Source organism: Salmo trutta, chromosome 13 (genome assembly GCF_901001165.1).
Source record: "Salmo trutta chromosome 13, fSalTru1.1, whole genome shotgun sequence".
Classification (NCBI taxonomy): domain Eukaryota; kingdom Metazoa; phylum Chordata; class Actinopteri; order Salmoniformes; family Salmonidae; genus Salmo; species Salmo trutta.
Window position 1 is genome coordinate 27,213,365 of NC_042969.1, and position 17,258 is coordinate 27,230,622.

The window sequence follows — 17,258 nt, forward strand, 5'->3', positions numbered from 1 at the left end:
GAGTGGTGGACGAGGCATGTACTGTAATAGATAACAGTAGTGGAACAGGGAGTGGTGGAAGAGGCATGTACTGTGATAGATAACTGTAGTGGAACAGGGAGTTGTGGAAGAGGCATGTACTGTGATAGATAACTGTAGTGGAACAGGGAGTGGTGGAAGAGGCATGTACTGTGATAGATAACAGTAGTGGAACAGGGAGTGGTGGAAGAGGCATGTCCTGTAATAGATAACAGTAGTGGAACAGGGAGTGGTGGAAGAGGCATGTATTGTAATAGGACAGGAGTGGTGGAAGAGGCATGTCCTGTAATAGATAACAGTAGTGGAACAGGGAGTGGTGGAAGAGTTATTGGTGTAATAGATAACTGTAGTGGAACAGCGAGTGGTGGAAGAGTTATTGGTGTAATAGATAACTGTAGTGGAACAGGGAGTGGTGGAAGAGTTATGGGTGTAATAGATAACTGTAGTGGAACAGGGAGTGGTGGAAGAGTTATGGGTGAAATAGATAACTGTAGTGGAACAGGGAGTGGTGGAAGAGTTATGGGGGAAATAGATAACTGTAGTGGAACAGGGAGTGGTGGAAGAGTTATTGGTGTAATAGATAACTGTAGTGGAACAGGGAGTGGTGGAAGAGTTATGGGTGTAATAGATAACTGTAGTGGAACAGGGAGTGGTGGAAGAGTTATGGGTGAAATAGATAACTGTAGTGGAACAGGGAGTGGTGGAAGAGTTATTGGTGTAATAGATAACTGTAGTGGAACAGGGAGTGGTGGAAGAGTTATGGGTGAAATAGATAACTGTAGTGGAACAGGGAGTGGTGGAAGAGTTATGGGTGTAAGCGTAGGAGGACGTTTTTATAACCAGACTTCTACAGCTGCTACATTTCTGATGAATCATACAGTATGTTCTTGTGGTAACCTGTTGGTGTCACGTCCTGACCATAGAGTGCTCTTATTTTCTATGGTAGAGTAGGTCAGGGCGTGACTGGGGGGTTTATCTAGTTCATTTTTTCTATGTTATGTTCTAGTTTCTTTTTTCTGTTTTTTATTTTTTGTATGATTCCCAATTAGAGGCAGCTGGTCATCATTGTCTCTAATTGGGGATCATATTTAAGTAGTTGTTTTTCCCGGTTGTGTTTGTGGGAGATTATTTTGAGATAGTGCATGTTGCACCTCTGTCATCACGGTTTGTGTTTTGTTTATAGTTTATTGTTTGTTTGGCTAAGTTTCACAATATATTAAAGATGTGGAACGATACGCATGCTGCGCCTTGGTCCGTTTCTACACACATGCGTGACAGTTGGGGAGGTGATGTAACAAGTTTCAGTCAACCCACCTCTCTCAAGTCCACTCAAACCTTATTACAGTGTTATTACACAGCACATCACAGTACAGCACTACAAGTCACGGTCCCTATCCAGGTGTGGAATCCTGGACTAGGTAGCCTAAATATATTACAGAAAATAACAGGAAAAATGTCAATTGATGAATAAAATTAAAATGTATCCCCTGAATGCCACATCATGCCTGGAAGAGTGTTTTCAATAGAGCTAGAGTCTGCTTGATCCAGCTGCAGTTATTGTGTGTGATCTACTGAGGGGGCGTTCTCCACCAGAGGGCAATTAGAGAACATACACTGAAAACATTATGAACACCTGCTCTTTCCATGACATAGACTAACCAGGTGAATTCAGGTGAAAGCTATGATCCTTTATTGATGTCACTTGTAAAATCCACTTTAATCAGCGTAGATGAAGGGGAGGAGGCAGGTTAAAGAAGGATTTTTAAGCCTTGAGACATTTGAGACATGGATTGTGTGTGTGTCATTCAGAGGGTGAATGGGCAAGACAAAAGATTGAAGTGCCTTTCAACGGGTATGGTAGTAGGTGCCAGGCGCACCGGTTTGTGTCAAGAACTGCAACGTTGCAGAGTTTTTCAGGCTCAACAGTTTCCTGTGTGTATTAAGAATGGTCCATCAGCCAAAGGACATTCAGCAAACTTGACACAACTGGGAAGCATTGGAGTCAACATGGGCCAACATTCGACACCTTGTAGAGTCTATTCCCGAATTTAGGCTGTTCTGAGGGAAAGGGGGGGGGGGGTGCAACTCAATGTTAAGAAGATGTTCCTAATGTTTGTGTATAGTGGTGTGTGTGTGTGTGTGTGTGTGTGTGTGCACTTCTGTATGTGTTTGTGAACAACGGAGGAAATAAACTGAAGTATGCCAAAGGTTCATGCATATTTTATTCAAGAGTAAAAAAAGTGGTTTGTCCCATGGGGCATGCTTACAGTGTCTGTGATGAGACAGAGAGCCATGGCACAAACTATATGGCACAAGGTCTCCAGTAAGTTCACCTCGTAAAATAAAGCACAATGAGACCAAACAAAGATCAGAAAAATGCGAGAGCAACCAGCATAAGAATAAGAATAATGTTAATTATAAATAGAATAATAATAATAGTAAATAACAAGAATATATAATTTAAGAATTATGATTAGAGTACACTTTTCCTTTAAAATTTGAGAGACAACTTCTGTAACCGTATCTGCTTTTACAGATTAGTTTACCATGCAATCATGCTTTGGCTGCCTGAATGGAAGTCTGTCTCTTTATAGTATGGTCATTAATTCACGCTATTGCAGGTTTAAAAGCAACTCCTGTACATCAACAGAGAAGAGAGGAGAAATAGAGTCACAATGCATTTCACCTCATACAAGCTTCCAGTCTGTACAGCATCAAAATAAAACAATCAATTAACTCATAATACAGTCATGAAAAACATTTTTTTTTAAATAACAAAATCACCCCAAATAATTAATAAAAATCATAAATAAATGTTTTGCAAAATAAATATTATCCCTTAGTTAATTTTGAAGCAAGAAAGAAGGAACTTACCATACTGAAACACGGCACAAATTGAATTTCACATTATTATTATCAAATAACTTAACTGCATGCATTGATGCGTTTATAAATGCTTTACAAATAAATAACCTTCTGTTGACTTCTGTTAGTCACTGCTCACACTCAGCCAAAAACACTTCATTTCATTTTCAAGGTAGAACACAACAGCATATACACTATAGGAACTTCCTCCAGTGCAGCCAGCTCAGGTTATAGGCTACTGGACAGCACATTAAGAGGACACCGTAGAAATGGAACGCATGGAATGGACTTCACTCATTGCTGATTCTGATTGCATGCCAGCAAAACAGCCAATCTGTCATAGTTATTTCTACATTTCAATCTCTGATACAGGTGTCCATTCTATGCTTTCTATTTCTATGATTGACTTGGCAGCAATAGAACATAAAACGTGTAGCTAGTCCCAGCAAGTGGAATAGGAAAAAGTGGTAAAAAGTTGCCCTTAAAAGTGAAATAAGATCAGTTTTGGCAGCAATAGAACATAAGAGTGGAATAGACAGACGTTGCCTCTAAAACTGATCTAAGGTCAGTTTTATTTATCTGACTGACTTTAGAGGCAGCGTCTGCCTGGGGTGTAGTGAGTATACTGTCAACTCTGTGTGAATTAACGGTGGGTCACACACCTTAGTCCTGACTAACTGACGAGTGGAGCATATTGGCTTATAAAATAAGATCGAGAGAAAACACTCAGGTAATAAGACTGTATTTTTAACCTTCTGACAACATTGTCTTTTGCTTGAAGTTAATAAATAATATGTTTCATTTGAATGTCCTGTTATTATCATATAGTACTAGTAGCAAAACATGTTCGATAGCACAACCTTGTATGTTGCATATGAAAATGCCATTCAAATTTCACCCCCACAGACACACATACACTCACACAATCGCAAATGCAGACACAAGCACACACAAATAAACTCCCATGGACGTCACGACAACCATCCAGTCCATCTCTCTATCTATCTTATAAAATAAAGTGAATGAAGTAAACCACCAAACGGGCTGTCCACACAACTTCCTGTTTTAAAATGAGAAGAGGAAACTGAAAATCCCGGACAGGAAGTCCCTCTCCTGCATGCCACCTCAGCCCCCGTTGACCTCTCAGCCCATGCCTCCCCTCCCCAATCCCCCCCACTCTCCCTTTGCCCCCAACACAACAGAAAGGTAACATCTGTCACCCAGTCACCCCTACTACACAATAAGAACAGAACAGTAGCTCTTTGTTTTGCATTGGAATGTTCCAGAACGTTCAGTAGAGTGTTCCAGAACGTCCAGTAGAGTGTTCCAGAACGTCCAGTAGTGTTCCAGAACGTCCAGTAGAGTGTTCCAGAATGTTCAGTAGAGTGTTCCAGAACGTTCAGTAGAGTGTTCCAGAACGTTCAGTAGAGTGTTCCAGAACGTCCAGTAGTGTTCCAGAACGTCCAGTAGAGTGTTCCAGAACGTTCAGTAGAGTGTTCCAGAACGTCCAGTAGAGTGTTCCAGAACGTCCAGTAGTGTTCCAGAACGTCCAGTAGAGTGTTCCAGAACGTTCAGTAGAGTGTTCCAGAACGTTCAGTAGAGTGTTCCAGAACGTCCAGTAGTGTTCCAGAACGTCCAGTAGTGTTCCAGAACGTCCAGTAGTGTTCCAGAACGTTCAGTAGAGTGTTCTAGAACGTCCAGTAGAGTGTTCCAGAACGTCCAGTAGTGTTCCAGAACGTCCATTAGTGTTCCAGAACGTTCAGTAGAGTGTTCCAGAACGTCCAGTAGTGTTCCAGAACGTCCAGTAGTGTTCCAGAACGTTCAGTAGAGTGTTCCAGAACGCCCAGTAGTGTTCCAGAACGTCCAGTAGTGTTCCAGAACGTCCAGTAGAGTGTTCCAGAACGTCCAGTAGAGTGTTCTAGAACGTCTAGTAGAGTGTTCCAGAACGTCCAGTAGAGTGTTCCAGAAGTCCAATAGAGTGTTCCAGAACGTCCAGTAGAGTGTTCCAGAACGTCCAGTAGAGTGTTCCAGAAGTCCAGTAGAGTGTTCCAGAAGTCCAGTAGTGTTCCAGAACGTCCAGTAGAGTGTTCCAGAAGTCCAGTAGAGTGTTCCAGAACGTCCAGTAGTGTTCCAGAACGTCCAGTAGAGTGTTCCAGAACGTCCAGTAGAGTGTTCCAGAACGTCCAGTAGAGTGTTCTAGAACGTCCAGTAGAGTGTTCCAGAACGTCCAGTAGAGTGTTCCAGAAGTCCAGTAGAGTGTTCTGTAGTGTGGTGTGGTCAGGTCAGGGGCCAGTGTGTGTGACCAGGTCAGATCAGGTTATGATGGAACCTGCAGTACAGTTTGTCCAGTAGGATGCCTCAACCATCCATGGCAAAGTCTTGCCACACTGGTGGAGAGGTGGGCTGGGCAGCAACAGGATGGGGTAGGGGGAGGATGGTGTGTGTACCATCACTGTATAATGGTATATGTTGACTTGTGTGTCCTGTATGTTTTGTGTTTATGTGTATGTATAAGTATGTGTGTATACTTTATGTTTATATCAAGTGTATTTGTGAGTATGTGTAAGTCAAATGTGTGTATGTTGGTGTATGTACTTCATATCTATGTGTGTGTTTCAGAGCGTGTATGAAATAGTGTTTAAATGTGTGTGTGTGTGCATCATCCCTGTATATTGCTGTTGTTGTCTGTGCCGTTGGGCTCCCCCATGTTCATGCGGCCCATGGAGACACCCACACTGTTGACGCCGTCACGGCGGGGGGGCATGCGCTCGTTGATCCGGTCCAAACCCTTGGCCTCCGCAAAGCTATTGATCTTATGTTGAGGAGAGAAGCCTCGGATTGCTGGGGAGACAGATCCCAACACAATTACACAGAGATGTAATACACACACACAATGTAGTTACAATGCAGTTGCTACACACTAAGAAATTAGGGTTCTTTGGGAAGGGGGACTTTGTATTTATTAAGGAAGCCCATTAGTTCTGCAAAGGCAGCAGCTACTCTTCCTGAGGTTTATTAAGGATCCCCGTTAGTTCTGCCAAGGCAGCAGCTACTCTTCCTGGGGTTTATTAAGGATCCCCATTAGTTCTGCCAAGGCAGCAGCTACTCTTCCTGGGGTTTATTAAGGATCCCCATTAGTTCCTGCCAAGGTAGAAGCTACTCTTCTTGGGGTTTATTATGGATCCCCATTAGTTCTGCCAAGGCAGCAGTTACTCTTCTTGGGGTTTATTATGGATCCCCATTAGTTCCTGCCAATGCAGCAGCTACTCTTCCTGGGGTTTATTAAGGATCCCCATTAGTTCTGCCAAGGCAGCAGCTACTCTTCTTGGGGTTTATTAAGGATCCCCGTTAGTTCTGCCAAGTCAGCAGCTACTCTTCCTGGTGTCCAAACATATTTAACCACTAACATGACATTTAAAACAAAATATAAAACAGTACATCATATAACATTATTACACCACTACATATCTACAATACAAAACATATAATACCACCATACAACAATATTACAATGCATGTGTTGTACCTTTGTGTGTGTCTCTTCACAGTCCCCGTTGTTCAATAAGATGTATTTTTACCTGCTTTTTAAAATCCGATTCTACTGCTTGCATCATGTAACTTATGTGGAATAGAGTTCCATATCGTCATGGCTCTATGTAGTACTACAAAACTAGGGCCTGTTGGACCTGCCTTGTTGATAGTGCTGTTAAGAAGGCAGAGAAACTCTTTATTATGGACAGACTTCTCCCCATCTCAGCTACTGTTTATCAATATATTTTGACCATGACAGTTTACAATCCAGGGTTACTCCAAGCAGTTTAGTCACCTCAACTTGCTCAATTTCCACATTATTTATTACGAGTATTAGTTGAAGTTTAGGGTTTAGTGCATAACATCAAGGCGGTGACCCGATCCTGTAGGTTCATGCTCTACAACATTCGCAGAGTACGACCCTGCCTCACACAGGAAGCGGCGCAGGTCCTAGTCCAGGCACTTGTCATCTCCCGTCTGGATTACTGCAACTCGCTGTTGGCGGGGCTCCCTGCCTGTGCCATTAAACCCCTACAACTCATCCAGAACGCCGCAGCCCGTCTGGTGTTCAACCTTCCCAAGTTCTCTCACGTCACCCCGCTCCTCCGCTCTCTCCACTGGCTTCCAGTTGAAGCTCGCATCCGCTACAAGTATTGTAGTTTGGTCAGGGCGTGGCAGAGGGTATTTGTTTTATGGTATTCGGGGTGGGGTGTTTGTTGTAGGGGATTTGATTTGTGTATTCCGGGTTTTTTGGGGCACTGTTCCTTGTGATGTATGTCTATGATTGATCTAGCTGTTGTATGTCTGTGTGGTTAATTGGGGTTGGGACTCTCAATTGAAGGCAGGTGTTGTCCATTTGCCTTTGATTGAGAGTCCCATATATTAGGGTGTGTTTGTATGTGTCTTTTGTGGGAGATTGTTTTTGCACTGCGTTTGTGAGCCTGCAAAACTGTTTCGTGTCGTGAGTATCATTTATTGTTTTGTTTGTCAAGTGGATGCTTTACTCTTGTTTTTGTCGGTAATAAAACATGAGTGTCCACAATCCCGCTGCATTTTGGTCCTGCTTTCCTCAACACGACGAAGAATGTGACAGCTCTAGGCAAATGTTGCAATTCTTCAGCCATTCCTGGACCTGTGACCAAAAACGAGCTACATATGTACAATACCAAAATAAATGATCTAATGACTCTGCCTCCTCACAGCAAAATCTGCAGAGCTGGGAAGATTGTATCCCCCATATATATATATATATATATCTCATTCTATTGGTTGCAAGAATTTTGTATAATAATTTAAATTGAAAAATTCTGTTTTGAATATGGCGTCATTTTGCATGTCAATTCATAAACCATGTGCCATGGAATGGTACATTGAAAATCTCTTCCCAACTATTTTGCAATTTATATGGCACAGCTGCCAATTTTTTTTTTTATCCTTAAATGAAACTGGTATATATTTTTATTTATCACAATTTTCTTTACCCAGTTTTTTTGGTCTTCAATGCAGGGCCGACAGACAAGTTCCTTACTTTTCCTTAATGAATAAAGGGAAAAAGGCTATTCTTGAATATGGGGTGAGACAATCTTACTAATTTACTAGAGAATCATTTTGGATTTTAGAATAACTTTTGTATGACTGATGCCTTAAGTGAAAGGTCTAATGCTTTAATATTTAATCATTTCTGCCCTCCGAATAAATATTAATTTAATAAATAAGCCCTTTTAATTTTGTCTGGCATGCCATGCCAAATAAAACGCAGTATCTTTTGCTCATATCATTTTAAAAGCAGGTCGCTAGGTGTAGGCAAAACCATAAGCAAATAGGTAAACTGTGATATAACTAAAGAGTTAAACAGGGTAAACTGTGATATGACTAAAGAGTTAAACAGGGTAAACTGTGATATGACTAAAGAGTTAATCAGGGTAAACTGGGATATGACTAAAGAGTTAAACAGGTTGATTTTTCCACAAATAGACAGGTATTTTCCTTTCCATGCTAGCAAGATCTTATCTATTTTTGCTAACTTGCTATTAAAATGTATTGGAGTGAGATCATTTCTTTCTTTCGGAATATGAATACTGAGTATGTCCACATCCCCGTCAGACCATTTTATTGGTAAACTCCACGGTAATGTAAAAGTTTAAATGTTGTGATACAATATATAGTACACTTATCATAATTAGGTTTTAATCCAGAGAGGTTAGAAAAAGTATCTAGATCCTCCATGAGGCTGTGGAGGGATTCTAATTGTGGATTTAAAAGAAAATATGAATCATCAGCGTACACTGTTGCCATTTTATAAGAGATTCTCCAAAATTGAAATATGCCAGGCATTTATATATAAACTCCAGTCGTACTTTATCAAAAGCCTTTTCAAAGTCAGCTATGAAAACCAGGTATGGTTTCCCAGATATTTCATATTGTTCTATTGTTTCCAGTACTCCTGTCTGATTAGGATTAATTATAATATCTGACAAAACATTTTTCATTCTAAGCATAGAATTCTTTGCGCTTTAGCTAGAATTTTTGCATCAAAACACTGAAGTGTGAGAGGCCTCCAATTTGTTTAATGGACTGGATCTTTATATATACTACTTGGACCTTGTTTCAGTAATAATGAAATCAGACCTTGTTGAGTGTTCGATAATATACCATTTATATAGGAGTGGTTAAAACATGCTAATAACGGTCCTCTGAGTATATCAAAAACGTTTGGTATACCACCACTGGTATACCATCCAGCCCTGAAGATTTCCTGGACTTAAAGGCTTTCATTGCATCAAGAAGTTCCTTCTCTGTAATTTGGCCTTCACATGAGTCTTTCTATACAGATGTTAATTTTACATTATTAATAGGAAACAAATCCATACAATCCATACAGTTTGTGGAGATGGTGGAGACTGAAATGAAAACATATGCTTGAAGTACTTTACTTTACTAGCTTGTCATTGTTGATAGACAACAAAACAAAAAATTTCACCTCTTCCACACTGACTTTACGGAACTCAAAAGTACAATTCTTGTCTTTCATAATTTGGTCCAATATACAGTTGAAGTCGGAAGTTTACATACACTTAGGTTGGAGTCATTAAAACTCGTTTTTCAACCACTCCACACATTTCTTGTTAACAAACTATAGTTTTGGCAAGTCTGTTAGGACATCTACTTTGTGCATGACACAAGTAATTTTTCCAACAATTGTTTACAGACAGATTGTTTCACTTATAATTCACTGTATCACAATTCCAGTGGGTCAGAAGTTTACATACACGAAGTTGACTGTGCCTTGAAACATCTTGGAAAATTCCAGAACATGATGTCATGTCTTTAGAAGCTTCTGATAGGCTAATTGACATCATTTGCGTCAATTGGAGGTGTACCTGTGGATGTATTTCAAGGCCTGCCTTCAAACTCAGTGCCTCTTTGCTTGACATCATGGGAAAATCAAAAGAAATCAGCCAAGACCTCAGAAAATAAATTGGAGACCTCCACAAGTCTGGTTCATCCTTGGGAGCAATTCCTAAACGCCTGAAGGTACCACATTCATCTGTACAAACAATAGTACGCAAGTATAAACACCATGGGACCACGCAGCCATCATACCGCTCAGGAATGAGACACGTTTTGTCTCCTAGAGATGAACGTACTTTGGTGCGAAAAGTGCAAATCAATCCCAGAACAACAGCAAATTACCTTGTGAAGATGCTGGAGGAAACAGGTACAACATTTTCTACATCCACAGTAAAACGAGTCCTATATCGACATAACCTGAAAGGCCACTCAGCAAGGAAGAAGTCACTGCTCCAAAACCGCCATAAAAAAGCCAGACTACGGTTTGCAGCTGCATATGGGGACAAAGATTGTACTTTTTGGAGAAATGTCCTCTGGTCTGATGAAACAAAAATAGAACTGTTTGGCCATAATGACCATTGTTATGTTAGGAAGAAAAAGGGGGATGCTTGCAAGCCGAAGAACACCATTCCAACCGTGAAGCACGGGGGTGGCAGCATCATGTTGTGGGAGTGCTTTGCTGCAGGAAGGAAATGTATGTGGATATATTGAAGCAACATCTTAGACATCAGTCAGGAAGTTAAAGCTTGGTCGCAAATGGGTCTTCCAAATGGACAATGACCCCAAGCATACTTCTAAAGACAACTAAGTCGAGGTATTGGAGTGGCCATCACAAAGCACTGACCTCAATCCTATAGAAGATTTGTGGGCAGAAATGAAAAAGCGTGTGCGAGCAAGGAGGCCTACAAACCTGACCCAGTTACAACAGCTCTGTCAGGGGGAATGGGCCAAAATTCACCCAACTTATTGTGGGACGCTTGTGGAAGGCTACCCGAAACGTTTGACCCAAATTAAACAATTTAAAGGCAATGCTACCAAATACTAATTGAGTGTATGTAAACTTCTGACCCACTCGGAATGTGATGAAAGAAATAAAAGCTGAAATAAATCATTCTCTCTACTATTATTCTGACATTTCATATTCTTAAAATAAAGTGGTGATCCTAACTGACCTAAGACAGGGAATTTTTACTAGGATTAAATGTCAGGAATTGTGAAAAACTGATTTTAAATGTATGGTGTATGTAAACTTCCGACTTCAACTGACATATCATACCTGAGTTTGCTTATCTTGCCAATGAAAAAGTAATTAAAGTAGTTTGCAATATCAGTGGGTTTTGTGATGAATGAGCCACCTGATTCAATGAATGACGGAGCCGAGTTAGCCTTTTTTCCCAAAATGTCATTTAAGGTGCCCCAAAGCTTTTTACATAATTCTTTATATAATTTATCTTTGTTTCATAGTATAGTTTATTTGTATTTTTATTTAGTTTAGTCACATGATTTCTTAATTTGCAGTATGTTTGCCAATCAGTTGTGCTGCAGGACCTAATTGCCTCATCCCTCTCAACCATACAATTTTTCAATTCCTCATCAATCCAAGGGGATTTAACAGTTTTTACAGTCATTTTCTTAATGGGTGTGTGCTTATTAGTAACTAGAATAAGCAATTTCATAAATGTGTTGAGTGCAGCGTCTGGTTGCTCCTCATTACACACCACAGACCAACAAATAGTCTTTACATCATTAACATAATAATCACTACAAAACTTGTTGTATGGCCTCTTATACACTATATTAGGCCCAGCCCTTGGAACTTTGGTTTTCCTAGATATGGCTACTATATCGTGATCACTACATCCGATGGATTTGGATACTGCTTTAAAGCAAATATCTGCAGCATTAGTAAAGATGTGATCAATAGATGTTAATGATTTAATTCCTGTGCTGTTTGTAACTACCCTGGTAGGTTGACTGACAACCTGAACCAGTTCGCAGGCACTGGTTACAGTTTGAATTTTTTACTTGGTTGGGCAGCTTGATGAGAGCCAGTCAACATTGAAATCACCCAGAAAATATACTTCTCTGTTGATATCACATACATTATCAAGCCTTTCACACATATTATCCAGATACTGACTGTCAACACTTGGTGGTCTATAGCAGCTTCCCACAAGAATGGGTTTAAGGTGAGGCAGATGAACCTGTAGCCATACTACTTCAACAGTATTTAACATTAGATCATCTCTAAGCTTTACATGAATGTCGTTCTGAATATAGACCACAACACCGCCTCCGTGGGCATTTCTGTCTTTTCGGTAGATGTTATAACCATGTATTGCTACCACTGTATCATCAAAGGTATTATCTAAGTGAGTTTCGAAGACAGTGTCACGTCCTGACCATAGAAGCTTATATTTTCTATGGTAGAGTAGGTCAGGGCGTGACGGGGTTGTGTCTAGTTTAGATTTTCTATGTTGTCATGTTCTTGTTTCTGTATTTCTATGTAGTTTTTTTGGGATGATCTCCAATTAGAGGCAGCTGGTCATCGTTGTCTCTAATTGGAGATCATACTTAAGTAGTTGTTTTCGCCACCTGGGTTTGTGGGAGATTGTATTTTGAGTTAGTGTATGTTGCGCCACTTCGTCACGGTTTGTTGTTTTGTTTATTAGTCTATTTATATGTCTTGCATAGTTTCACAGTGATAATAAAATGTGGAACGATACACACGCTTCGCTTTGATCCCCTACTTCATACGACAAACGTGACAGATAGTCAGAATATGAATGTCATCTATTACTAGCAAATTATTGACTTCATGGAACTTGTTCCTCAGGCTGCATGTGTTAATATGGGCTATTTTTAGATGGTGGTTCTATGTGGAACCATAATGACTCAAATAACTGTTTGAGCCCTTCAATGGTTCTTTGCAGTTCTGAAAATGGGTTCTTTCCTCTTTTATTGACAATTAAAATGTAGGGGTGTCAGTTCATTCAAATATTTTGGGGCTTTGTTTGCTCACAGCTCCTTTTCAACTGTGAGTGAGCGTGTCATTCCAGTCTATCAGTTGTGTTATGCCATTACATGTTAAATATGACTATGGCCAGTGACGGTTACATATGACTCATGTTCTTTATAGAACCTCAGGAAAGTGTTCTTTATAACACTATAAAGGTTCCATTTAGAACCATATGAGCATGTTTCTTTATAGAACCGTCCAAAAAGGGTTCTATACAGCACGAAAAAGGGATCTACTATCGTTAGGAACCAAAGAAACCCCTATTTGGCACTATATGAAATATATATGGAATATATACAATATGTGTGACCCAGGCTTGGGGTCAACTTCATTTCAATTCCAGTCAATTCAGGAAGTATACTGAAATTCCAATTCTCTTCTATGCTTTTCAATGAGGAAAATTTGGAATTGGAATTTGGTTTAATTCTGAATTGATTGGAATTGAAATGGAATTGTCCACAACCCTGCTTGCTACATACACACACGATAAGCAGTTCCTACAGACGATAACCGGTTACTAGGCTTGGGCGGTATGCCGTATATACCCTATAGGGCTCCCGAGTTGCGCAGCGGTCTAAGGCACTGCAGCTCAGTGCAAGAGGCATCACTACAGTCCCTGGTTCGATTCCAGGCTGTATCACATCTGGCCGTGATTGAGAGTCCCATAGGGCGGCACACAATTGGCCCAGCATTGTCCGGGTTTGGCCGGGGTAGGCTGTCATTGTAAATACGCATTTACTCTTAACTGACTTGTCTAGTTAAATAAATAAATAAAAAATATATATACTGGGGTATTTGGAAATAGCTAGGGGTTTGGTTGTCAATGCTGTTTAAACTATTTCTTTGAAGTTTTTCAATACATTTGAAGCTACTTTTTAAGTAAATACCTGCAGTCAACTTGCACAATATTAAGAGGAAAAAATGCAAAAAGCTTATTTCTTTCAAATTTTGTGCACAAATTTGTTTACGTCCCTGTTAAAATCTGATTAAACATCATAATCATTACACAGGTGCACCTTGTGCGGGGGACAATAAAAAGCCACAAAAATATGCAGTTTTGTCACACAACACAATGCCACAGATGTCTATATTTTGAGGGAGTGCAGAATTGGCATGCTGACTGCAGGAATGTCCACCAGAGCAGTTGCCAGAGAATTGAATAAGATAATCCATCCACCTTTATCTATCTACCATAAGCCGCGTCCGACGTCATTTTAGAGAATATGGCAGTACGTCCACCCGGCCTCACAACCGCAGACCACGTGTAACCACGCCAGCCCAGGACGTCCCTTCTGGCTTCTTCACCTGCGGGATCATCTGAGACTAGCCACCCGGACAGCTGATGAAACTGAAGGGTATTTATGTCTGTAATAAAACTCATTCTGATTGGCTGGGCCTAGCTCTTAATGGGGGGGGGCTATGCCCTCACAGGCCCACCCATGGCTGCCACCCTGCCCAGTGATGTGAAATTCATAGATTAGGGCCTAATGAATGTATTTCGATTGACTGATTTCCTTATATGAACTGTAACTCAGTAAAATAGTTGAAATTGTTGCATGTTGCATTTATGTTTTTGTTCAGTATACATTTTTGTTCAACACATTCAGCAGAAAATAGCTTCATTTTCATCAGATGACAGATGTCCAGCAGCCTCACAAGTAAATGAGTTTACAATGAAAAAGCAAGGTATTTTTGGCAAAAAACGATGCATTGCCATCATATTTCTAATGTTTATTATAGAAAGAACGTAGCTAGCTACATTTCCTAATGTTTTGCTTAAGTTAATCTTGCATTATACCGGAAAAAAGTAGTCTACATGGAAAAGTACCAGAGAAAAGTAGTCTATATGGAAAACAACCAGAGAAAAGTAGCTACACATCAGTCAGAGCTCTGTCATCCGAGTGGAGAAGTGCAACTGAAGCACAAAATGTGTCTGATGCCGAGCAGAAATTACAATAAGAAGCATTTTAGATCTGCGTCTTCAAAACGCAGCAAGATATTTCTTATGCGGTTAATATTTTTGTCTGCGTAAAAATAGCAGCATTCTGCATTAACGTGTCCCAAACCTCTTATGGCTAGGGGGCAGTATTTTCACGGCTGGATAAAAAACGTACCCGATTTAATCTGATTATTAGTCCTGCCCAGAAACTAGAATATGCATATAATTATTAGCTTTGGAGAGAAAACACTCCAAAGTTTCTGAAACTGTTTGAATGGTGTCTGTGAGTATAACAGAACTCCTATGGCAGGCCAAAACCTGAGAAGATTCTGTTCAGGAAGTACCCTGTCTGAACATTTCTTGCCCTTCTTTATTATCTCTATCTTTTACAAAGGATCTCTGCTCTTACTTGACACTTCGCACATCAACAATGGAGTCTCAGAGCCCGGGAAAAACAGGAATGACGTAATTCAAAGCCGTGGCTGAAGCACACGAGAGCAAAAGCTGAGTGGTCACTCAATGGACTAAGCCTTAGGCGCGTGACCCGCCCCGCCCCCGGCTTTCGGTTTTTCCCTCAGTTTACAGACAGGCAGATTCCCGGTCGGAATATTATCGCTTCTCTACGAGATAAATTGCATAAAAATTGGTTTTAAACAGCGGTTGACATGCTTCGAAGTACGGTAATGGAATATTTAGAATTTTTTTGTCATATTTTGCGTCATGCTTGTGGCCGAGATTTAGCGTTGGGATAGTGTCTAGAACGCACGAACAAAACGTCGTTGATGGAACATAACGATGGATTATTTGGGACCAAACCTACATTTGTTATTGAAGTAGAAGTCCTGGGACTGCATTCTGACGAAGAACAGGAAAGGTAAGAACATTTTTCTTATAGGAAATGTGATTTTGGTGAAGGCTAAACTTGCAGGGTGTCTAAATAGCTAGCCCTGTAATGCCGGGCTATGTACTTAGATTATTGCAAAATGTGCTTCATCCGAAAAGCTATTTTAAAATCGGACATATCGAGTGCATAGAGGAGTTCTGTATCTATAATTCTTAAAATAATTGTTATGCTTTTTGTGAACGTTTATCGTGAGTAATTTAGTAAAATCACCGGAAGTGTTCGGTGGGAATGCTAGTTCTGAACGTCACATGCTAATGTAAAAAGCTGGTTTTTGATATAAATATGAACTTGATTGAACAGACATGCATGTATTGTATAACATAATGTCCTAGGTGTGTCATCTGATGAAGATCATAAAAGGTTAGTGCTGCATTTAGCTATGGTTTGGGTTTATGTGACATGATATGCTAGCTTGAAAAATGGCTGTGTGATTATTTCTGGCTGGGTACTCTGCTGACATAATCTAATGTTTTGCTTTCGCTGTAAAGCCTTTTTGAAATCGGACAGTTTGGTTAGATAAAGGAGAGTCTTGTCTTTAAATAGCTGTAAAATAGTCATATGTTTGAAAAGTGTAAGTTTTCGGATTTAGAGGAGTTTGAATTTCGCGCCCCGCCCATCATTGGATATTGGAGCAGACGTTCCGCTAGCGGAACGTGTAGATGTAAGAGGTTATTAACTTGCTAGTTATCTCAGTAAGTGGCTGAATTAATAAGGAGACGGCATCATATTGTGTTAGCTTTCTGCCGTGTTTGAGAAATCTGTACAACTGCCTGCTATCTTGATTTTATGGCGTTTTTTCTCCTCTCCGTTCTCGGTCCATCTGCTATTGCCCCATCTTCTTGCCCCATCTTCTTCGAGCAGAGCAGGCAGGCCTGTTGCCCTAGCGACTCCAGACTCCACACAGACACAGCATGTACCGTGAGTGAAAAATCTGTTAACCTCTTTCAGTTTATATGACTTCTAATGTGTTGAAGGATCTCTTTAAGTTTATGCTTGTGTATGTGTGTGTGGGTGTGCAACCACACACCCTCTGGGGAGACAGCAAAAAGCGCTTGCTTGACCCAATTCAGAAAACCGTTGATTTTCTTCAGAGAAACTGTCTAAAGTGATTTCCTGTTGTTTTGAGACTTCACTAGAAGAGTAGAATAACTAGCTGTTGCTACAGAACGAGATGACCAATTTACAGTTAGTCTGTACCTTCTACCATAGTTTAGTCTCATTCACCACACATGAACACATACCAAGATGTTTTGTATATGCTTGCGTAAGATAGTTTGACTATATAAAGCTTCTGTACTCATTGTGTCATCGAGCTCTCAGCCTTACACTTCAGAGTGCATGACTGACCAGCTTCATTATTGCAATTCTTATTAATAAAGATTGATTGTTTGAAGAAATAACAAAGTCTCTCTCAATTGGTTACAATTTCCACAACAGTTCACAAGCTGCTTCTAACCTCAGACAAGCATGCGTCAAAACTTTGTTCATTTTCACAGTGTCTCTCATTCACATTCGCTTGTAAATGTCCAAACTCACCAAAAATGACATTCGGTAGCTCCAAGCTATATACAGTGCAGACCCCTTTACTTTTTCCACATGTTGTTATGTTACAGCCTAATTCTAAAATTGAA

At 40.3% G+C, this 17,258-nt stretch overlaps 1 protein-coding gene across 5 annotated transcripts in view; it reads right to left on the bottom strand.

Moving 5' to 3' along the window:
* Positions 1-2,216: 2,216 nt before the first annotated feature.
* LOC115205560 (serine/threonine-protein phosphatase 2B catalytic subunit alpha isoform) overlaps positions 2,217-17,258 on the bottom strand; it is a 68,844-nt gene continuing 53,802 nt past the window's right edge. For 4 of the 5 annotated variants that reach the window (XM_029771678.1, XM_029771679.1, XM_029771683.1 and 1 more), the window contains one exon: positions 2,217-5,724. In XM_029771678.1, the coding sequence (XP_029627538.1) occupies positions 5,543-5,724 (182 nt within the window). In that variant the 3' untranslated portion in view covers positions 2,217-5,542. The remainder of the gene's footprint in view (positions 5,725-17,258) is intronic. The other variant, XM_029771680.1, reaches the window with a different exon arrangement.